Source organism: Aspergillus viridinutans, assembly GCF_018404265.1.
Source record: "Aspergillus viridinutans IFM 47045 DNA, scaffold_3, whole genome shotgun sequence".
Taxonomy (NCBI): domain Eukaryota; kingdom Fungi; phylum Ascomycota; class Eurotiomycetes; order Eurotiales; family Aspergillaceae; genus Aspergillus; species Aspergillus viridinutans.
In genome coordinates, this window is record NW_025091219.1 from 1,716,946 (window position 1) to 1,739,261 (window position 22,316).

Here is a 22,316-nt window from a genome sequence, read left to right on the forward strand (position 1 = left end):
TTTATTTTCGGTTTTGTCTGGGGGACGGGGTTTGTTTCATTTGGATTCAATTGCCCTTTGTATCATATCTATATTCTTTTTTTTCCCTTTCCCATTTACCCCCCCCGGAGTAAAAAAAAAGAGAAAACCCTTCGTCCGGTTTCCCGCTTTTGTTTCGTTCGGAGCTCGAGGCAAGCTGTCGTGCGACAGCTTCAGAACCAATTCGTCCTCTAAATAACCACTTTCATTCCAATCATCTTTCCATCTATCGCAATGGCGCAAACCAATGGCGATATGGAGCACTCGAAAGGTAGGTCTCGACAATCTCCGGATTTCTCGGCCGCTCAGTCTCGCAGCCTCGATCCGCATATTCTAGTGACGAAACTAAATGATCCTTCCTTATTGCAGAGACTCCCGACGCCCAGCCAGTCGAACAGCCCACCAATGGTGAACAGGTTGAAGGACAGCAGGAAGAGGAGAGCAGCGGTGGTATGTCGTATCCGCGATACCCGTGATGAATGGTTCTCCGCATTGGTTATCATCGCTAACCCCCAGCCTGATAGGCCTTTTCCAGATCTCTGTCAAGCTTCCACATGAGCCTTATAAGATCCAGGTTATGGTGGGTGATAACATAGAAACACACTAGATCACGAATGATCGTCCTAATCCATTTTCTTTTACCGTCCTCAGGTGTCGAGCCAAGAGCAAATTCAGGATGTCCGTCAATCGATCGTCGAATTGCCCGGCACCTTCCAGTACACTTGCTTCCACCTCGAATTTAACGGCAAGCGCATTAATGACTTTGTCGAATTGTCTGAGGTCGAAGGCCTCAAGGCCGATTCTGAGATTGTCCTCGTTGAAGACCCTTACACGGAAAAGGAAGCTCGGATGCATATGGTCAGAATCAGGGACTTGGTTGGTGCTGCAGGTGACCGTTCCGACAATCTGCACGGTCTCAACGCCGGTCTGTCGCTGCACGATGCTGTTACCGCCGAAGCCGCTGCCGATGATGTGAAGGAGCACTCTCTGTCCAAGTACGACATCACCGCTTTTCCCTCTCTGGAGACCATCCTCCCCAGAGCAGAGGCCCCTCTCCCTAAGACTGTGAAGTCGATTTCGCTATCAGCATGGAACCCTCCTCCTTACCACCTTCGGCAGAAGGGTCACCTGCTCTACCTTCAGGTTACCACCAACGAGGGCGAGCAGTTTCAGATTACCTCTCATGTTTCTGGCTTCTATGTCAACAAGTGCTCGAATCACAAGTTTGATCCTCTCCCCAGAACCACCCCCAAGAAAGTCAGCGCACACTCGCTGCTCACCCTGATATCAAAACTGTCGCCCTCCTTCAATTCTGCTTTTGAAGCTCTCCAGGAGTCCAACAACAAGAAGGACCTCCTGACTACCTTCCCTTTTCAGAATGCTATTCCAAACAGCCCATGGCTCGTTACCCCTCCTTCTTCCAACCCCAACTCCCACCAGGCCGACATTACTCGCTCTCAGGAGAGTTATCTGGTCTCCGGTGTGGACAACGCCGAGACACTACGCGACTGGAACGAGGAATTCCAGACTACTCGGGAACTGCCCCGTGAGACCGTCCAGGACCGAGTGTTCCGGGAGCGCCTGACCTCGAAGCTGTTCGCTGATTACAATGAGGCTGCCGCTCGCGGTGCCGTGCTTGTGGCCAAGGGCGAAGTCGCTCCTCTGAACCCCACTGAGGATCGTGATGCCCAGATCTTCGTGTACAACAACATCTTCTACTCTTTTGGCGCTGACGGAGTGGGAACTTTCGTGTCGGAGGGCGGTGACGAAGCCGCCCGCGTGGCCGTTGGCAAGGACGTCTTGGGAATCAAGGCAGTCAACCAGCTTGACATCAACGGCCTCTTCACGCCGGGAACTGTTGTCGTTGATTACCTCGGCAAGCGTATCGTCGGCCAGAGCATCGTGCCTGGTATCTTCAAGCAGCGCGAGCCCGGAGAGCACCAGATCGATTACGGTGGTGTCGAGGGCAAAGACGTCGTCGCCACACATCCCGACTTCGTCTCCGTCTTTGAAAAGATGTCCAAGGCACTCCGTATCAAGAAGCACCCTGTATGGGACAAGGATGGCAAGCGCCACGAGCTCGAAGGCAGCGTCGAAACCAAGGGTCTCTTGGGCACCGATGGCCGCAAATATGTCCTTGACCTCTACCGTGTGACTCCTCTTGATGTTATGTGGCAGGAAGAACCCGGCAGCGACGACTACCCTCACCGCATGTCAGTCCTCCGATTGGAGCTGGTTGAATCGTACTGGAGGTCGAAGATGAGCCAGTATGTCAAGGCTGAAGTTGAGCGCCGTCGTGCCGCCAAGGCCCAAGAGGAAGCTGCCAACAAGGAGCAGTCCGCTGAGGCCGCCGAATCAAAGGAGCAGGAATCCGAGGAAAAGCCCGAAGAGGCCCTTGATCAAGAGCGGGTGGATATCTCCGGATTCCAGCTCGCGCTCAACCCCGATGTCTGCAGCGGTCAAGTTCCCCAGACTGAGGAGGAGAAGAAGCAATGGGCTGAGGACGAAAAGGAGGTTCGCGATGCTTGCGAGTTCCTGCGTTCCAAGGTCATTCCCGAGCTGATTCAGGACTTGCATGATGGTGACGTTGGCTTTCCCATGGATGGACAGTCCCTCAGCCAACTCTTGCACAAGCGTGGTATCAACATCCGCTATCTCGGCAAGCTGGCTCAGCTCTCCAAGGAGAAGGGCTCTCGCCTGGAAGCTCTGACCACTTTGCTGGTTCAGGAGATGATTGCCCGCGCTTTCAAGCACATCGCCATCCGGTATCTGCGGAATGTGCCTGCGCCTTTTGTCGCGTCCTGCGTCGCCCATCTGCTGAACTGCCTCTTGGGTGCTGACGTGAACCCGAACCCTAGCGCGGAGATTGACGCTTCCCTCCGCGAGATCTACCCCGAGGGTGACTTTTCGTTCGAGAAGGTCACACCGGAGACTCTGCGGGCCGAGGTCGAGAAACAGGTTACCGTGAGATACCGTTACACTTTGGAGCCAGAGTGGTTCACTTCCGTGAGACACTTCCAGCTTCTCCGTGACATTGCGATCAAGCTGGGTCTTCAGCTGGGTGCTCGTGACTACCCCTTCACCAAGGCTCAGCTTCCACCCAAGGTGCCTGTCGCCAACGGCGTCAACGGTGCTTCGCACGACGAGGGCAAGAAGAAAAAGAAGAAGGGTGGTGACTCCAAGTCTCCTAGCCGTGCTGTCGCTGAGGAGAAGCCTGTTGTTTCGATTGTGCCGGATGATATCGTCAACGTGGTCCCATTGGTCAAGGACGCCTCCCCTAGGAGCTCCCTGGCCGAGGAGGCATTGGAGGCTGGACGTATCTCTCTGATGCAGAACCAGAAGCAGCTGGGCCAGGAGCTCATCTTGGAATCCCTGTCCCTACATGAGCAGATTTACGGTATCCTTCACCCTGAAGTTGCCAAGCTGTACCACCAATTGTCTATGCTTTACTACCAGACGGACGAGAAGGAAGCGGCTGTCGAGCTGGCTCGTAAGGCCGTGATTGTCACGGAGCGCACTTTAGGTGTTGACTCTGCCGACACCATTCTGGCCTACCTCAACCTCAGTCTTTTCGAGCACGCTTCCGGAAACACCAAGACTGCCCTTGTTTATATCAAGCACGCCATGGATCTGTGGAAGATTATCTACGGATCCAACCACCCTGACTCCATTACCACCATGAACAATGCCGCCGTGATGCTGCAGAACCTCAAGCAATACTCTGATTCCCGGAAGTGGTTCGAGGCTTCCCTGGCCGTATGCGAGTCGCTCTTTGGCAAGCAGTCCATCAACACCGCTACCATCCTGTTCCAGTTGGCGCAGGCTCTGGCCCTTGACCAGGACTCGAAGGGTGCTGTTGGCAAGATGCGGGATGCCTACAACATCTTCCTGAACCAGCTCGGACCCAACGATCGCAACACCAAGGAAGCCGAGACTTGGCTCGAGCAGCTCACCCAGAATGCCGTTTCCATCGCCAAACACGCCAAGGACATCCAGGCTCGCCGCCTTCGCCGCATCAACATGAACCCTCGCGTGACCACCCTTGGCACCAAGGTCCAACCCCAGGTTGGCCAAACAGCTCCCGAGGCTTCGGGCGCCAAGGATGCTGCCAACGCCTCTCTGGACTCGCGCAGCATTGACGAGTTGCTCAAATTCATTGAGGGAGGTGACGCTTCCTCTTCGCGCTCCAAGCAGAAGAAGCGGGCTGCGGCAAGCAACCCCAAGCTTCGGGGCTCCAAGAAGTCGTCTGCTTGAATCTGAATTGTCCTCCTTTATCCCTTCTACCCTAAAACATGAAAAGTTTCTGGATTCTACTCTTTGGCCATGTATGTGTTAACATTAACATATTTTTCCATCTGCATGTCGGTCTTAAAGGGTTGGTCTTTTGGATGAGCGGGTATCTGTCTTTTGATTGTATGAATCTCTCTACTCTTTCGCCAACTGGCACTGGGCACGTTTCACCTTCTATCTTGTTTTTGTGTGATTCCGCAAACAGTGCATAGCAGGTTGGGGGATTTGCATTCCATACTTATGTGTTCTTGTACTATATATATGTATGACTGTCGGCTGCCTAGACATGCAGCTAATGAATCTATGCACTCCATGAGAAGAATGTTTTCTTGATCTTCTTTCCCACTAGTATCTATGTGGGAAAGCCGCCTCGCTTTCCTCTTGTACAGACGGTAGCTTTGGACATTGAGATTAAGCAAATTACTCAGGCTAAAGCCATTGCTGCCGCTCTAAACCTAAAATGGTAAATAGTTTGTTTTGCAGGTCGTATGCGCTTTACCTTATTTGGAATCCCGGCTTGGATCCAATGTTTACATCTCTTGTCAAATTGATCGACCCGACTCTCGTTGTCCTTCTCCCTCATGGTCACTGTATCTTATGGCATTTTATTGCCGTAGCTTTTACCTTGAACAGCTTTGTTTGCATTATATTTGCATCAGATTTATAGCGTATTTTACCTCGATCTTTAGGTTCCCGGAACAGCGGTTTTATGCCTTCAAGAAGCTGGTTGAACGATGGATGACCGCTGAAGCATAGTGAGGCAGTCCTGGTAAGGGGTCATATCTGACAGGAACTCCGACCGACGAATAAAACTCATTTGTCTCAGTGTGTAGTGTTCTCGTTTCTCGTGCTCGTACCGTCCATGTCACTATGGAGGACGTCCGACCAACCGCGAAATGGGCAAATCGCATGTTGCGCCAGTTGACGTCCGTCTACCATCGACTAGAAAAGCACCATGAGATTCTTTCATCGATCGCGCAATCGAAATGGAAGGAACGGCCAGAGAACGCCGACACGAAGCAGGCGAAGCCCCGGACGGTCACCAGTACCGAAGCGAGTTGCCAATTCTCAGACGAAGAACCGGACGATCCTGCCTGGGTGCCTGGAAAACGGGAAAAGCGTCGCATACGACACAATTATTCGGGTCGAGGGCAGAGAAATGGAGGACGACGGCGCAGTAGGCTGTTGATTCGCAGTCCGGAGTTGCAGCGGACCCTGCCTGGCGCGATCGACCTTGCCACGCCTTTGATCACTGGCAAGGTGCGACAGACGTGCGAGGGATCATCTATTCGGAAACGTCTCTTTAGTGTGGACTTGCTTGCGGCGCCTGCTCAGACTCATGCTGGGGCTACTGGTCAGCGAAAGACGACGCGAACGAAAAATAGCAGTTTTCCGGCTTACCAGGGTTCTTGGAAAGAGGCCCTCCACTTGTCCGGCGATGCAGGGCTTGTGGATATTGCGCACTTGTTGGATCGTATTTTTTTGAAGATTTTGCATAATACGCGGGCCAGTGCGCCAGGTTCGCAGCAGGGGAGCTCCGGGGCTCGTTCTTTGGTATCGATGATCGCGCGGCGCCTTCCAGAGTTTATTGCGGATGAGCAGAGATTCCAGGACGAGACCGACGAGGACTCTGAAGTGGACATGTGTGATGCTTATTTTACGGAATTAGAGGCTTACTACGCGCCGAATGGGAATGGCTGGGAACCTCTTCGTGAAGCCGTGCGCGCGCAAGGCATTCACTTGGTTGTACGGATGATTGAGAACGGATGGCTTACAAAATTGGTGGCTTGCCGACTTATGGAGGAATGCATGCGGCATGGCGAAGCTGATGCTTTTGAAATGATAATTTCAAGTTGTTTGTCAACTATCAGCGCATACCACTATCCACTTGCATTTGATCCACAACGGCCGTCGACTCATTGTGACGACCCTGTATATATGCTACGGACTTATTACTCGCGGTGCGGCGGGCGCGCTTTTGTGTACAGCGAGCTGGCGAAGCTCCTTTTGCGAAGAGCGGTGCCGCCAGAATGGATGGTGACTATGTGGTGGAAGCAGTGTGTGGACGAAGCGATCAGATCAGTGTCAACCGAAGATAGCAACTCCGCTGCAGCAACGCATCTTATCGAAGCCATTCTTCTATCAGCCGGGGGCATTGATCAATCTACGGAAGGAACAGCTTTGCTTAAGAAGGACCTGAATCAAAGGCAAGTACTGCGCTTGAAAGACACTCGTGCCTCAGTCATGACAAGTCTGCCGGCGAATGACGCGACGCCATGTCCGATACCAGTTCAAGATGCTCTGAGCAATCTCGTCTCGAGCCTTGTTACTGCGCTCTGCGGTATGCACATCGCGCGATCGAATGCTTCAGATGCACCTGGAAGACTGGTTGCGATCAAAGCCAGACATACAATCAATTGCCTAGCGTTGACAGTGGAGAGGGATATTGGATTAAGGCATCGACAAGAAAACGGTGATGCGCCATCCTACCAATCTTTGCGCCGCGGATATCTCTTGCTTGGCAACTGCATGCTTCAAGTTGGCGAAGAAACGCCCTCTAACATCAGGCCACGATGTGATCCCGTTTCAAAACAGCGCATCGACTCCTTCTTCGAGTCACTAGCCCTGCAGCAAGATATGCTCAAAGAACTTTCGGACCTTGTTCAAAGAGTCTCTCGCTATTGCGGGCATGGTGACTTGCATGAGCAGACCCGAACGTCTCGAGCGGTTCGTACTAAGATCTCACAGCTGGCTCGGCAGGCAAATGTCCGTGGGTTATCCTATTTCCTTGGAAAAGTGGCAGCGGAAACGGCAATGGCGCTTGCAGAGAAGACCTTGGATCCGGATGACCATGTCTGGGCCGTTCAGATCCAAGAGAGCGTTGTTTCGGCGCAGCAGGGGCAACGCGTCAATGCGGACTTCCTAGGCGAATCTGAAGAACGAGCCGGCCGTACAGGACTCTATCGATGGGAGGAAAGTATTGGGGAATGGATCGCAAGCACTCCCAAGCCCAAAGCTGGACGCACGAACTGGAATCGAAGTCCGGTGGTTTCAGAAGCAGGGAGATTTTCAATCATTTCCTGCTCGGATAGCAGTGAGTCAGTTGTCTCTGCCGCTTCCGAGCGCAGTGCTTCGAGTGTCACATCGTCGGCTCCATCTCTTCCGGCTAAGAGGCCATATTCAGGCGATGAGCTTGTCCCACGGCCCATCAAGAAGCTGCGATCACGAACTGTGGAGATCTACGCTGATGAAGCACAAAATCAGACTGGCGGAGCAGGAAGCCAACCGTCTTGTTTAACGTCAGTACATTGCTTGTCAGCTGAAGCACGCTGTGTCCCAGCAGCCGCCCGCACCAGGAGCCCGCGGGGCGTGCTCAGGGAATTAGTGCAGGCTAAGAACGCCCCGAACCGGGCAGTCGTCGGGGAATTGACGTCGGCGAATCCATCTCCCAAGTTGGAGGTTGTTATCATCAATAGGAAGAACTCTTCCTCACTGGATGAACCGATTGACCAGGCCACCGATCATGCACTCGAAACTTGCACTCTTCCACCGCGACAGCCACGCCTCCCCATCATTTCAAAACCAGCGAATCCTAAGTGGCGCTCAAGCTCTCGTATAAGTGCTGTTTCACGCTTGAGGGTCATACCTTGCTCCCAGGATGATGAGAGTGAGGACGAGCTAAGCTTCCTTTGAGGATGAGCCTGTTTGACAACGGTTCCGACCTTGACCCCTGCAGGTCAGGATGGATGACCCAGGCCACAGGGACGAGCCGGCAGGGCTACATGTCGGATCACCGCTTGACTATTCTTGGTTACCTTATCCTTCTTTCTTTTTTCCTTTTTGGTACTTGGGATTCACAACGGAGTTTTTCCTTTTTTCCTGGGATATTTGGTTTTTCTGGACTATTAGGACGATACCCAGGACCTGACAATGTTATGCGTCCGCATTGATTTCTCTATTTCGATGGTACTGAGCTAGTTCATCATGACTTTCTGCAGCATTTTGTTTGGGCGCTCCCGCTTGGAACGAGGAAAATTTTCTTTTTACAGTTTTAGTGGCATTCGTGCTGAATCACTGGATCTAGTATAGCCTGGACGATTGGACGAGAACTGGTTATGATCCTGCTTTTGACGCCATCATGGCCAGATGTGACCCGAGAAAGTTTCAAATTGCAGTGGCTGAAGCTATTCTGTATATCATAGTGTACCAGGATAGGACATGTGTCGCAGGGGCCCTTACGAACATGCTACCTGTAGGATCCTGTCAATAGCATTCAAGATGGGGACTCTGCCTGATTGCCTCTAGTATGACTAGATATGTTATACGGACTACGGAGGGTATCTGTTTTGATGCAGAAGCTGCCTGCTCGGTGGACGAGGCACTGGCCTCCAAATAAGCATGAGTCTCTGTGTGACTGGGGAAATGGATGTCAAAACGGTTTGATGCCGCCTTATTCTTCGACTACTGGTTTCAGTATGAGTCTAGGATATTGTGAGCTGGTTCTCGAGCGGGCTATTCATAGCGCCTATGAAGTAGTTTCTACCTTCTAGGAGCTAATGACGATGCTCGTTCATATTATGGACCAATGGTCCAGGCCCAATATAAATTAATTTATCTCCTCCGTAAGACATTCGGGATCATTTCCCATCTCAAGAAGACTCCGTGAAGCTAAGACGCTTTTAATATCCGTGTCTTATAGAGTCATTTACCTACTTTGTCAAACACTGCCCACCATAGCAAAATATTTTCTTTCTCTTCAACCAAAGCTCATCCAATTTTCAACCTAACTACATCCAAAATAACTAGTAAGTATTAATTTATATAGTATAATTAATAGCTAATGTTGCAAGGATGAAATTAGGAGTGATTTAGCTAAAAGCCTATAAGAAACTTGCCTATAGCACCCTTGGGCTCCCTAGGCGCAGGCTATCCAGGTGCAGGCTATCTAGGCATATATAAGGGACCCCTTCATGCGCAGTAAAGCACTAGAAGTAGAACCTACTAGAAGACATTAAGAATAATTCAGATTACTAGTATATCTGATTTGTCATTTTATGTCAGGTTTACTAATAAATTCTATTATATTACTGTCAAATCTGTAGTTTTAATATATATTTTTATGGTTTAATCCCGTGTTCGGGGCGGGCGCGTTTGACAAAGGGGGTCAATTTGACAAAGTGGTAAATGACTCTATGACTTGATTAGAGCAGTTCTATGTCCTTTGCGCTATCGACCGCTGTTCCATCAACGCATTCCATATGTACCCAAAGTAAGACTGGTGAGTGTGATGTGCTCTGCGGCCTCTGCCATTCCCACGTGACACCTGTGGGGGAGTCATTCTATTTCTTCAGTCTCAGTAACTAATCAGATGGATATAAACTCCGTACTAGTAGGCTACTCTGAAACTCGAAATTGATACTACTCTCCCGCCAAGAAGATTCAGATCCACAGTCTCCACTACTAGCTACGGTTGATTCCCGTTTGTGAGTTCAGATTGGATCCTTTCAGCCGTGGCGCCAACAACCTCAAACAAGCCAAGTCTCAAAGTCGCGTCAATTGTCCGTCCCGCCAGGGTTTCATGACTCGGCCATTCAGGTACTGCAGTGTGTACTTTGCCACCACAAGAGTGATAATTACTCGAGTAATTGCGTATGGAGGTTCATGTGATATTTGAGGACAGAGTACTCCGTACAGAGTACAGGATGGACTTGTGTGGGATGTTGATATTTGGGCGCTTACTCGGTTTTATCGATCTATAGGCTGGCTGGTTATGAATTGTGATAACGAGGTCAGTGATGCTGTGGCCTTGCTAACAGGCTGCATTCTTCCGCTGACAGATGACGTGAGGTCTCACGTAGAGAGGTATGTACGTGCTTTATTTCCTACGGAGCTCGACTCGAGCATCCAAGACAGATAATGTCTTTGTTATGTCTCTGTTGTGGCTCTCCTCCACCCAGATTGGACCTGTCCATCAGCAATCTAACTGGAGCATTGACAAAAATGACGGTTGATTCGAGCTGAGACGGGAATCGTCGATACTATCGATATTATCTATCGTACCAAGTATCTATCTATCTAATAATAATAATAATAATATTAATGTCAATATAGTCTGTCGACGGGTGGACTTACACCCAACCCCCGCGTCTGTCTGGGCAGGGGCTTCTGACCTTCCGAGCCCTCTTTTTCATCCTTTCAATTTTTATCCAACTTGTTTTTCCTCTTTTTTTTTTTTCTTCTTTCTTTTTCAATATCATAAACTGAGTAGATAGATCTTCATCTTCCTTCTTGTTCTTCCTTTCTTTCTTTTGCTTGGCAGAAAGTTCTGTCTTTTCTTTCTTGCATTCGTTTAGATACAAGACATTGTGACTGGATCACCTTCACATTCCTTTCGTTGCCCACCGGCATTCGCTACAATCCAGAAGAACGTCACGTATCCAAACTGGGACACTTCGTTCGATCGTGGGACCTCTTGTCTTTCTTCAACCATCTGTAACCTCTATCAGGTTCCCCTCTGGAACAGATAGCAAACAAAGCTTTTGTCTGTGACTATCTCAGGTCTGGACATTGGACCTTGCCCTGGGCGCGCCAATCTCACTGCAATACTCTGGCACCTCCTTGAACTCCCTGGCTGTGGTTACCGTCTCGCCGTGTTCCTGTGACAGAGTCCGACTATCGTCTTCGGCTCCCTTTGTTTGAGCAAGTTCCCGGTCTGCAGAGCTGGTCTCGCACAACTTTTCCACTGCTGGACTTCTGGATTCCGGGCTTAACTATCGCCAATATTTCTTTCTTTCGTTCTTTAAGTCTCAGTCTTGAGATTACCTTTGCTCACAATGCAATTTCTCATTCTTGGGTTGTCCCTGGTTGGGCTCTCGTTGGCAGCGGATCTGGAGAAGCGCAGTGGCGGTGGAGGCTCGGCTTGGGATATCTATGAGATTGTCAACGATGACCTTTCCCGTATCAGTCTTCTCGTCCTCGGCTGCATGGCCGCGTTCATCTATGCCTGGAAGATGTGGTTTCGCATCTCCGCTCATCTCAGACGGCTGGCAAGCTTCAACAACGAACGGCAACGGTACTTCGTTCCTCCCGATGGGACTTTCGCAACAGTCAAGAACCACATCATCTACGCCCCGCTGTTTCGTAACAGGCACAATCGTGAATTCCAGCTGTCTTCGGCCCTCAACATGGGCACTCTGCCCAGTCGGTTCCACGCCTTCATCGTAGTGGGAATCATCGTTATGAACGTGGTTCTCTGCGTGGTCACCATTCCCTACAAGACCAAGGAGGACACAGTCGCAGGCGTCATCCGTAACCGGACCGGCACTATGGCGACGGTCAACTTGATTCCGCTCATCCTGTTGGCGGGACGAAACAACCCACTCATCAAGCTTTTGGAGGTTCCGTACGATACTTTCAACCTGATCCACCGCTGGCTCGCTCGGATCGTGGTCTTCGAGGCTCTTGCTCATGTGTTTGCCTGGGCTATTCCCAAGGCCCAGAAAAGTGAGTTGCTTGTCTTGGAAGTGTACACCAGCGTCTAGAAGGCTGCCGCTAACTGTTGCATAGGTGGCTGGGACATTGTAGGAATGGTCTTTGGGAAGAGCACCTTTATGCTGACTGGATTGATCGTGAGTTTTGGTGACGAAAGGCCGGCTCAAGGCAATTGTACTGACTGTTCTGCAGGCTGCCTGTGCGTTTGTCGGGCTCATGGTTCATTCGCCCTCTCCGATTCGACATGCATTCTATGAAACCTTCCTTCATCTGCATATTGCCATGGCTACTGTTTCGATGGTTGGCCTTTGGATTCACTTGGACGGCCTTCCTGCTCAGACTTACTTGCTCGTCGCCATCATCTTCTGGGGTCTGGAGGTAGGTCATCGCAATGCCTGTTCATAAAACTTGATTTCGATCCTCAAGCTGACTGTGCCCACAGCGCACCACACGAGTTGCGATCATTGTGTATCGCAACTGCGGAAGAAAGGCGACAACGGCGTTGGTTGAAGCCATGCCAGGCGAGGCGATGAGAATCACCCTGAAGATGGCAAGACCCTGGACGTTCAAGCCTGGCCAGCACATCTACCTCTACATTCCCTCGATCGGTTTGTGGACCTCGCATCCATTCTCTGTCGGCTGGAGTGAGTCGGAGGAAGTTGTCACGGACGAGAAGGGCATGCCGATGACACGCCAGGATGTGTTCGGCTTGCAGAAGACGACCGTCTCGCTGCTTGTCCGTCGCCGAACTGGTTTCACGAACAAATTGTACCAGCGCGCTGTGAGCGCTCCCGACTCGCGCGTCACTCTGAAGGCGTTCGCTGAGGGACCGTACGGAGGCATCCACACCATGGACTCCTACGGCACAGTCGTCCTGTTCGCCGGTGGTGTCGGCATCACCCATCAGGTCCCATTCGTGCGCCACCTAGTCAAGGGGTATGCGGAGGGCACAGTCGCTGCACGACGAGTCACGCTGGTCTGGATCATCCAGTCCCCCGAACATCTTGAATGGATCCGCCCCTGGATGACCAGCATCCTGGCCATGGATCGGCGCCGGGAAGTCCTTCGGATCATGCTGTTCATCACCAGGCCCCGTAACACCAAGGAGATCCAGAGCCCGAGCGCCACAGTCCAGATGTTCCCGGGCCGACCCAACATCGATACGCTGATCGGCATGGAGGTTGAGAATCAGATCGGAGCCATGGGAGTGCTGGTCTGCGGAAACGGCAGCTTGAGTGATGATGTTCGTCGCGTGTGCCGTAAAAGACAGGACCAGACGAATGTTGATTTTGTGGAAGAGAGCTTTACGTGGTAGTCGATGTTAAAAGACCAAGTCGCGCCTCCTTTTCTTCTCATCTGCCCCTGGTGCTGGGTAGAACAAAGAACTGTTTTCCCCTCAATCCTTCGCTGGCGTATCTACCTTGGTTTACTACCTTGTTCTTGTTCTCTCTGCTGTCAGTCAACCGACTTTGAGCATGCTTGCGGTTCTGTCTTTTCGGTTATGGAGTTGGTTGTCACTTGTTGATTCCTTATGGATGTACATAGCTTCCTCCTTATAGCTTCTCAACCCTGCTGTCTGCATTCATGTCCGTAGGCTTATCCTTCGATTGAGTAAACCTAGGTTCTCTTCATCGCCTACGATCGAGAATCCAGGCCACCTTCAGGATACATGGTGTCTTACCTACCATGAACTCCGTAAACTCAAAACCCCGCACAGATAACATCTACAAACCAACCATCCCTCTCTACTCCCTATAAGTAGTTGATTGAACAAGGGTTATACGATACAGAAAACATCTCCTCGGCCACAGAAACCATCCTCATTCGCCAAAGCCCTTCTCTCCAAATCCAAGAACAACTATCTTATGCTGTCTTGATTAGAAATCGTGAACGGGGTGGGGCGATGGCATCATAGTCAAGTCAAAGCATTAATCATCGAACCGCGGGATCGGCGGGGAATTGGGCCGATTAGCAATGCGGCCGACAGCTTCATAAAGCTGGGGGCCCTATTGCGATAAGAACAGGGCTTCAGAAAGAGAATCAGAATTTGTTCATGCTTTTGTTTCTGCAGAGAATTGGATCAATCCGTACATACTCTACTCTTAAACGTCCGATTACAACATTCACCATGGCGAACAGACCTGACATTACACTGTACACTACGCAGACTCCTAACGGGATCAAGATCTCCATTGCGTTGGAGGAGTTGGGGTATGTTTTTCTTTCTTTTCTCTGCGGTTGATTTCTATTCTCTGTTGGTGGTTTGGTTGACACTGTTGAATAGACTCCCATACAAGGTGGAGAAAATCGAGTTCTCCAAGAACACCCAGAAGGAACCGTACGTATTGAATGAAGTGACAGTCGCGGCCATAACCCATACTAATCCCAACCAGCTGGTTCCTCGAAATCAACCCCAATGGCCGTATCCCCGCCCTGACAGATACCTTCACCGACGGCCAGAAGATCCGGCTCTTCGAGTCCGGCAGCATCCTCACCTACCTGGCCGAGCAGTACGACAAGGACCACAAAATCTCCTACCCCAGGGGCACCCGCGAATACTACGAGACAATCGGCTGGCTGTACTTCCAGAACGCCGGCGTCGGACCCATGCAGGGCCAGGCGAACCATTTCGTCCGGTACGCCCCGGAGCACATCCAGTACGGTGTGGACCGGTACGTCAACGAGACGCGCCGTCTCTACGGCGTGCTCGATAAGCACCTCTCCACCTCCAAGTCCGGGTACCTGGTCGGCGACCATGTTACCATCGCGGACATCTCGCACTGGGGCTGGGTGGCGGCCGCTGGTTGGGCTGGCGTAAATATCGACGAGTTCCCGCATCTCAAGGCCTGGGAGGAGCGCATGGCCGCGCGCCCGGGCGTTGAGAAGGGCCGCCATGTGCCTGCGCCGCATACCATCAAGGACCTGCTGAAGGATAAGGAGCGGATGGAACAGGAGGCGGCCAAGGCTAGGGAGTGGGTTCTGCAGGGCATGAAGTCGGATGCAGAAAAGGCGAAGCATTGATTACGGGCATTGTTATATTGTGTAAATGCATATTGGAAACAAATTTCTTTCTTAACTGACAATATTCTTGATGCCTTGTTGAATCTCTCATTCTGATAAGACAATTCTGCCCGAGCAGACCTACGGATATCCATCCAATGGGTAGGACGAGTGTAAGCCACGTGATTGACTCACCCCCGGGCCAATATATCACGTGACAATCAAAGCTTGCCACATCGTCCCTTGAGATCTGGTTCAGACCCCAACAGTATTTAATAGCTCTTGCTCTCACTTCAATATCGGACAGAGCTCTGTGCTTACTTACCAGACAGATTAACTCTTGTATCGCAGCTTATCGCACCGGGACAAAATGGCCTGGCGCAGTCAAGGAATCACCGGTTCCAACAATATCCCTCTCGGCCGTCGGCGGTTTGCAGGCGAAGATGGCCCAGAGGAGGAGAGTCGCACCGCGACGCCTGCATCTGTCGGTGGAGATAATGGGACCAAGCGTGGCAGAAGTCCAGTCCGAGGTACGTCTTTGCCCTTTTGTATCATTTGCAGTCGACTTACTAACTCTCTTCCTTCACAGCGGACCCTCCTTCTGACGGTGTGAAGAGGCGCAAGAAGCGCAACCGTTGGGGTGATGCTCAGGAGAACAAGGCTGCCGGTCTTATGGGCTTGCCCACAATGATCATGGCAAACTTCACCAATGAACAGCTTGAGGCTTACACACTGCATCTTCGTATTGAGGAGATCAGTCAGAAGCTCCGTATCAACGATGTTGTTCCTGCGGATGGTGATAGGTTCGTTTCCATCCCCGTTTCTCTTATCTTCAAGTGTTCGCTGAGCTAACGATTTTCTGTGCAGATCTCCATCGCCACCTCCGCAGTACGATAACTTTGGCAGACGTGTAAACACTAGGGAATACCGTTACCGGAAGCGTCTCGAGGACGAGCGCCACAAGCTTGTCGAGAAGGCCATGAAGACCATTCCTAACTACCACCCGCCCTCTGACTACAGGCGCCCAACCAAGACCCAGGAGAAGGTCTATGTTCCAGTGAATGACTATCCAGAGATTAACTTCAGTATGATAACTAACCCTCTAACTCCTAACCGTTCCTACATTGTGTCGTTCTTGGCTCTCTGCTCGAGTCGGGCCCGTGAGACATCGCCTTGTGATGATGTGTCAAAGGCTCGCTTCCTGCTAACCCTTGCTACTTGACTATATTGCTTTCATTGCTTTGCTCTCCTTGAATAACCATCGTGAACTAACACTTAGCTCTTTGCTACCTTTCAAAGTTGGCTTACTCATAGGTCCTCGTGGAAATACCTTGAAGAAGATGGAGACCGAATCTGGCGCCAAGATTGCCATTCGAGGCAAAGGCTCCGTCAAAGAAGGAAAAGGTCGATCTGACGCGGCTCACGCTAGTAACCAGGAAGAAGACCTCCATTGTCTGATCATGGCAGATACGGAAGAGAAGGTTAACAAAGCCAAGAAGCTTGTGCACAATGTTATTGAAACAGTAAGTTTATGTGCCTCCCTTGGGACGAAATTCAGATACTAACGACGCATGACAGGCTGCTTCGATTCCCGAAGGCCAGAATGAACTCAAGAGAAACCAGTTGCGGGAGTTGGCTGCTCTCAACGGTACCCTCCGTGATGATGAAAATCAGGCTTGCCAGAACTGTAAGTTTTCAGATCACTATCCTTCGCTTTGAATTGCTTATACTAACTCGCTCAGGTGGCCAAATCGGACATCGCAAGTACGACTGTCCCGAGCAGCGTAACTTTACCGCCAACATCATCTGTCGCGTCTGTGGCAATGCTGGCCATATGGCTCGCGATTGTCCTGATCGCCAGAGAGGTTCCGACTGGCGGAATGGCGGTGGTTATGGCGGTGGCCGCAGAGCTATCGGGCAAGGCGATGCCGTCGATCGTGAGATGGAGGTAAGTTCAATAAAATTTTTCTTTATTCTCGAACAACAGATGCTAATTGTCAACAGCAACTTATGCATGAATTGTCCGGCGGTGCTCCAGGTCCGGACGGCCAGCCTCCTCGCCGCATCGAGGCCGGTCCCGACCAAGGTTACGATGACCGTGACGCGAAGCCATGGCAGCGCGGCCCTCCTCCCAGCGATGTGGCTCCCTGGCAGCAGAGAGGGCGGGACAACCGCTCTCGCGACGACTACGGATCCCGCGATCAGGGCAGTGCACCTCCGTGGGCCGCACAGAGCCGTGGCGGCGATTATGGATACGGATCGCATGCAGGTGGCTACGGCGCCCCCGGTGCTGCTGCTGCTGGTGGCGCTGCTCCTTGGCAACAGCAAGCTCCGCCTCCACCACCCGGCGGAGCAAGTGCTTATGGATATGGTGCTTATCCCGGTTATGGCGCAGCTGTGCCTGGTATGGGCGCCCCGGGTGCTCCTCCGGGTCTGAGTGTTCCACCGCCTCCGCCCGGCATGCCTTCCATGTACTACGGCTCTGGCAGCCCTCCGCCACCTCCCCCTGGCGAAGGACCCCCACCTCCTGTACGTTCTCCCCTTTTACCAACTTGTATTCAAACAAGATTGCTAACTTGCGCATAGCCTCCGAGTGAACTCCCCCCACCTCCTCCCCCTTCTGCATAGACAATATGCAGCACGAAGGATGTTTCAGCAATATACCCGCCGTTGCATCATGAAAAGTAAGATTGTGAGAGGTATCGGCAAACACGATAAGCGCGCCTGCTTTGCGAGCAGTGTGATATTTCAAAAGCGCGCAGGGAAATTGGCCATTGGTAGTTTCAGAGCTAATATGGGAGTTGACATTGATGCCACTAGTTGTGTTGTAATTGATTATCCATGCAAATTATTGCTTCACTCCAGATCCGTCCGTAGAATTCAGCTTGATGGTGTAGCGCGCCCTCTGGGTTTCATGTAGATGCCGGGGGACTGCAGATGATGTCAGCGGTAAAGGAATGCTTAGACCGCTATGCTTAGACAACCGGTGCCTCAGGCTTAAATGTTGTTTATCCATTATCGCTTCTTTTCCCAATCTCCAAGATTTTAGAAGACCTAAATAGGATTGAAATATCCTCCTGACACTAGATTTCCCGCAGCCGCAGAGCGGTTGACGTGGTCTCCCCTATCTCACTTCACTGCCAGCACAATTCGTCTTGGCCAGGAAAGCGTGGTACAACTGTACGTACGCCGTACAACATGCAGAGAAATCGTCGAGCCTCGCACACTTCTTCTCGGGAAGAGATTCCCGTCCCCTCGAGGTCAAATCTACACACTACAACCTCGCATGGCTCGGTCCACTCATCTCACTCCCAGCGGAATCCTTGGCAGTCAGGGTCGCAGCATGCCCGACTAGGAAGTGGCAAATCGCACTCCCAGCACCAGCATGGCGGTGTTTCCCAAGGACAGCATGGTGCTGAGGGTCTGTCTAGGGTGCAGACTGGCGTGTCGTCTGTGCGGACGAGCAAGTGGTGGCGGGTACGGCTCTTCCGCGGCATGATCAAGGATATCAAGCGGAGGGCACCGTTCTACTGGAGTGATTGGACGGATGCGTGGGATTATCGCGTTATTCCTGCTACTGTTTATATGTATTTTGCCAAGTGAGTATGGCGTTAAGTTCTCTGTCGGGGCTGTTCGCGGAATGAAAAAGGAAAACTGACTGGTGCAGTATTCTGCCTGCTCTGGCGTTCTCGCTAGACATGTTCGAGAAGACGAAGCAGAGTTATGGGGTTAATGAGGTTCTTCTGGCCTCTGTTCTGGGGGCTGTTGTTTTCTCAGTCTTCGCTGCGCAGCCTTTGGTTATTGTTGGTGTTACTGGTGGGTTTGTTCAGATTCTGGTAGTTAGTTGTGATGACGCTCACCTGTATGCCCAGGTCCGATTACGGTGTTTAATTACACTGTTTACGATATCGTGTCGCCGCGTGGGACGCCCTACCTTGCTTTCATGTGTTGGATTGGGATGTAGGTCTTCTTTACTTCGATGACTCTCTTACTTGTGCTGACTGTCGAAGCTGGTCGTTGATTATGCATTGGATTTTGGCCATCACCAACGCTTGCAACGGCCTGACTTATGTCACCCGCTTTTCATGTGACATCTTTGGGTTCTACGTGGCCTTCATCTATCTGCAGAAAGGGATTCAGGTTCTGACCAGACAATGGGGCCAGGTCGGGGAGACCTCCGCCTACCTGAGTATTATGGTTGCCCTTCTTGTCCTCATGAGTGGATGGATTTGCGGAGAGCTCGGCAACAGTACTCTATTCCAGAGATATGTCCGTAAATTCCTGGAGGATTACGGTACACCGTTGACTATCATTTTCTTCACTGGATTCGTCCACATTGGCCATATGAGGGATGTCGAAGTTGCCACCTTGCCCACTAGCAAAGCCTTCTTTCCCACCGCCGATCGTGACTGGCTGGTGGATTTCTGGAATATCAGTGTTGGGGACATCTTTCTTGCCATTCCGTTTGCCCTTCTTCTGACAATTCTGTTCTACTTCGACCACAATGGTGGGTTCTCACTTTCTGAAGGTTATCGGTCGAACCATAGTGGCTGACATACTACTTAGTGTCATCACTGATTGCGCAGGGAACAGAGTTCCCTCTACGCAAACCCGCTGGCTTCCACTGGGATATCTGGCTGCTAGGTCTCACCACCTTTGTAGCTGGAATCCTCGGTCTCCCGTTCCCCAATGGACTGATTCCACAGGCACCTTTTCACACAGCTGCACTTTGCGTTACACGCGATGTGGCCGATGAAGATGATACCAACAAAGGCAAAACGATCCGCGTCACTGACCACGTTGTCGAGCAACGAGTCAGCAATCTCGCTCAGGGTCTCTTGACCCTTGGTACCATGACCGGTCCACTTCTCATCGTCCTGCATTTGATCCCTCAAGGCGTCATGGCGGGTCTTTTCTTCGTCATGGGAGTACAAGCCCTCCAGGGCAACGGTATCACGCAGAAACTCATCTTCCTGGCTCAGGACAAGGACTTTACGTCTCCTTCAAATCCGTTGAAACGAATTGAGCGCAGACTCGCCATTTGGGTGTTTGTCATTATCGAATTGATCGGTTTTGGCGCCACATTCGCCATCACCCAGACGATTGCAGCTATTGGATTTCCGGTGATTATTCTGCTGCTTATTCCGTTACCCTCGTTTGTGCTACCATACTGGTTCACAAAAGAAGAACTTGCTATTCTGGACGGCCCCACAGCCAGTCCGTTCACCATGGAAAGCGTTGGCGGGACTTATGGTTACGACGAGGTTGAACTGTCAGCGCCTTCGGCTGCGGATACTTCAAATAGGGGCTCGAAGAAGCCAGACTCAGATGGAGGCGTTATGATCCGGAGAGACTCGTCTTCGGAATCGCCTATCGAGGACGATTTGGAGAGAGGAGAGTCCTACGAATTGCAGCCAGTGTCTTCAGTTCGGAGGAGAAGTACGACGAGCAGGGTGGATTGAGTCAGCAGATGACTGTCACATTGACAGATTCGATTTTGGCATATATACACTCGCATCTCAGAGGAGATAATAAAAGCAACCCAATACCCCTTGTATTCATAAACACTTGAAAGAATCTATTGGACGACGTCGGCTTGTATATAAGTGGTGTAGTCACGTGAAGGTTACACCGCCTTTGCGTGGTCACCTTTTTTGCCAAAGAATTTCGAAGAATTTCAGCGTCGCAAAAGATATTCAACAAACACAATGGCGTCCCCAAATCCTGCAGAGCCGGTATCTGAGGATACGCACGATTCCTCCAGTGGGTCCGAAGTAGACCAATCCGAGATTTTGACGCGAGCCCCCAAAAGACGACGACTCTCCGAATCCTCTGACGACTCGTACGTTGCGCCGGCGCCGCTCCCCACTCTCTCCCGTATCAAGAAGAAAGGAGCGCAGGATGCGAAACCGGCAGCTCCGGCAGGTCAAGAGGATCCAGTGCTGATCCGCGATGCGTTGGAGATCGGGCTGCGGGAGGAAGCGTCGTCGTTTGCGGCGTTGAATGTCGCGCCGTGGCTGGTTGGGTCGCTGACGACGATGGCTGTCAGGAAGCCAACGGCGATTCAGAAGGCGTGTATACCTGAGATCCTCAAGGGGAAGGACTGTATTGGAGGAAGCCGGACTGGTTCCGGTAAGACGATTGCATTCTCGGTGCCGATGCTGCAGAAGTGGGCGGAGGATCCGTTTGGGATTTTCGGGGTTGTGTTGACACCGACGAGGTATGCTTCCCCACTGTATGGGATAGAGGTAGATCGAGGCTGATATGGTCATGTGCAGAGAACTTGCGTTGCAGATTTTCGAGCAGATCAAGGCCATCTCGGCTCCGCAGAGCATGAAGCCCGTTCTCATCACCGGCGGGACGGACATGCGACCTCAGGCCATTGCTCTGGCGGGGAGACCGCATGTGGTGATTGCGACTCCCGGCCGGTTGGCAGACCACATCAAGTCTTCCGGCGAAGATACAGTGTGCGGCCTCAAGCGGGTCCGCATGGTCGTTCTCGACGAAGCCGACCGACTGCTCGCCAGCGGGCCGGGCAGCATGCTCCCCGACGTCGAAACGTGCCTCTCCGCACTGCCTCCCTCCAGCGAGCGGCAGACGCTCCTCTTCACCGCGACGGTCACCCCCGAAGTGCGCGCCCTGAAGGACATGCCCCGATCCGCCAACAAGCCGCCCGTCTTCGTGACCGAGATCTCCACGGAAAATCAGGGCTCGATCCCCCCCACGCTCAAACAGACCTACCTCAAGGTGCCGCTGACGCACCGCGAAGCCTTCCTGCACGTCCTCCTCTCCACAGAAGGCAACGCCTCCAGACCCGCCATCATCTTCTGCAACCACACCAAGACCGCCGACCTGCTCGAGCGCATGCTCCGCCGCCTCGCCCACCGCGTCACCTCCCTGCACAGTCTCCTGCCGCAGTCTGAGCGTAACGCCAACCTCGCCCGCTTCCGCGCCTCCGCGGCTCGCATCCTCGTCGCCACGGACGTCGCCTCGCGTGGTCTCGATATCCCCACCGTCAGCCTGGTCATCAACTACGATGTCCCCCGCAATCCGGACGACTACGTGCACCGTGTCGGTCGTACGGCGCGTGCGGGCCGCAGCGGTGAAGCCGTCACGCTGGTCGGACAGCGGGATGTGCAGCTTGTGCTGGCGATCGAGGAGCGCGTCGGCCGGCAGATGGAGGAGTGGAGCGAGGAGGGAGTCAGTATCGAGGGTCGGGTGGTGCGAACGGGTGTTCTCAAGGAAGTCGGCGAGGCAAAGCGAGAGGCCATGGGGGAGATTGACGAGGGGCGGGACGTGTTGGGACGCAAGCGGAACAAGTTGAAAAAGGTGCGGTAGTCGCACAGTGTCATGAATATAGCATCCATCAAATAGATCTTTTAGCGAGTTTTCTTCTGGCCAATTCAGGGTTTTGTCTTATACTGCTAATTCGTGGTGGAGTCTTGCCACCAGTGTACATGATCTTGATGTAGAATCAAGCATAGCTTGCGTCTCGTCCCTGGCATACATGTCTATAT

The 22,316-nt window shown here is 52.0% G+C and overlaps 7 protein-coding genes across 7 annotated transcripts; all 7 read left to right on the forward strand.

Annotated features, from left to right (window-relative positions):
* Positions 1–252: 252 nt before the first annotated feature.
* On the forward strand, positions 253–4,272 carry Aspvir_005555 (translation initiation factor 3 subunit CLU1; the record flags this gene model as incomplete). The annotated part of the gene is made up of 4 exons (XM_043268768.1): positions 253–289; positions 388–468; positions 543–598; positions 670–4,272. The coding sequence occupies 4 exons, from the start codon at positions 253–255 to the stop codon at positions 4,270–4,272; spliced, it is 3,777 nt and encodes a 1,258-aa protein (XP_043124703.1).
* Positions 4,273–5,178: 906 nt separating this feature from the next.
* Positions 5,179–8,001, forward strand: Aspvir_005556 (uncharacterized protein; the record flags this gene model as incomplete). The annotated part of the gene is made up of 1 exon (XM_043268769.1): positions 5,179–8,001. One exon carries the CDS (start codon positions 5,179–5,181, stop codon positions 7,999–8,001), a length of 2,823 nt encoding a protein of 940 aa, XP_043124704.1.
* Positions 8,002–11,141: 3,140 nt separating this feature from the next.
* Aspvir_005557 (ferric reductase family protein) lies at positions 11,142–13,114 on the forward strand (the record flags this gene model as incomplete). Its single annotated transcript, XM_043268770.1, has 4 exons — positions 11,142–11,811; positions 11,875–11,936; positions 11,992–12,177; positions 12,242–13,114. 4 exons carry the CDS (start codon positions 11,142–11,144, stop codon positions 13,112–13,114), a joined length of 1,791 nt encoding a protein of 596 aa, XP_043124705.1.
* An 813-nt stretch (positions 13,115–13,927) lies between these two features.
* On the forward strand, positions 13,928–14,820 carry Aspvir_005558 (glutathione S-transferase family protein; the record flags this gene model as incomplete). Its single annotated transcript, XM_043268771.1, has 3 exons — positions 13,928–14,010; positions 14,084–14,137; positions 14,193–14,820. 3 exons carry the CDS (start codon positions 13,928–13,930, stop codon positions 14,818–14,820), a joined length of 765 nt encoding a protein of 254 aa, XP_043124706.1.
* A 349-nt stretch (positions 14,821–15,169) lies between these two features.
* Positions 15,170–17,427, forward strand: bbp (putative zinc knuckle transcription factor/splicing factor MSL5/ZFM1; the record flags this gene model as incomplete). Its single annotated transcript, XM_043268772.1, has 8 exons — positions 15,170–15,329; positions 15,389–15,602; positions 15,667–15,884; positions 16,099–16,322; positions 16,378–16,486; positions 16,542–16,747; positions 16,804–17,328; positions 17,386–17,427. 8 exons carry the CDS (start codon positions 15,170–15,172, stop codon positions 17,425–17,427), a joined length of 1,698 nt encoding a protein of 565 aa, XP_043124707.1.
* A 570-nt stretch (positions 17,428–17,997) lies between these two features.
* Aspvir_005560 (anion exchange family protein) lies at positions 17,998–20,261 on the forward strand (the record flags this gene model as incomplete). Its single annotated transcript, XM_043268773.1, has 5 exons — positions 17,998–18,398; positions 18,467–18,615; positions 18,672–18,759; positions 18,810–19,306; positions 19,366–20,261. The coding sequence occupies 5 exons, from the start codon at positions 17,998–18,000 to the stop codon at positions 20,259–20,261; spliced, it is 2,031 nt and encodes a 676-aa protein (XP_043124708.1).
* A 246-nt stretch (positions 20,262–20,507) lies between these two features.
* On the forward strand, positions 20,508–22,137 carry dbp8 (ATP-dependent RNA helicase DBP8; the record flags this gene model as incomplete). Its single annotated transcript, XM_043268774.1, has 2 exons — positions 20,508–21,019; positions 21,078–22,137. 2 exons carry the CDS (start codon positions 20,508–20,510, stop codon positions 22,135–22,137), a joined length of 1,572 nt encoding a protein of 523 aa, XP_043124709.1.
* Between the last annotated feature and the right edge of the window lie 179 nt (positions 22,138–22,316).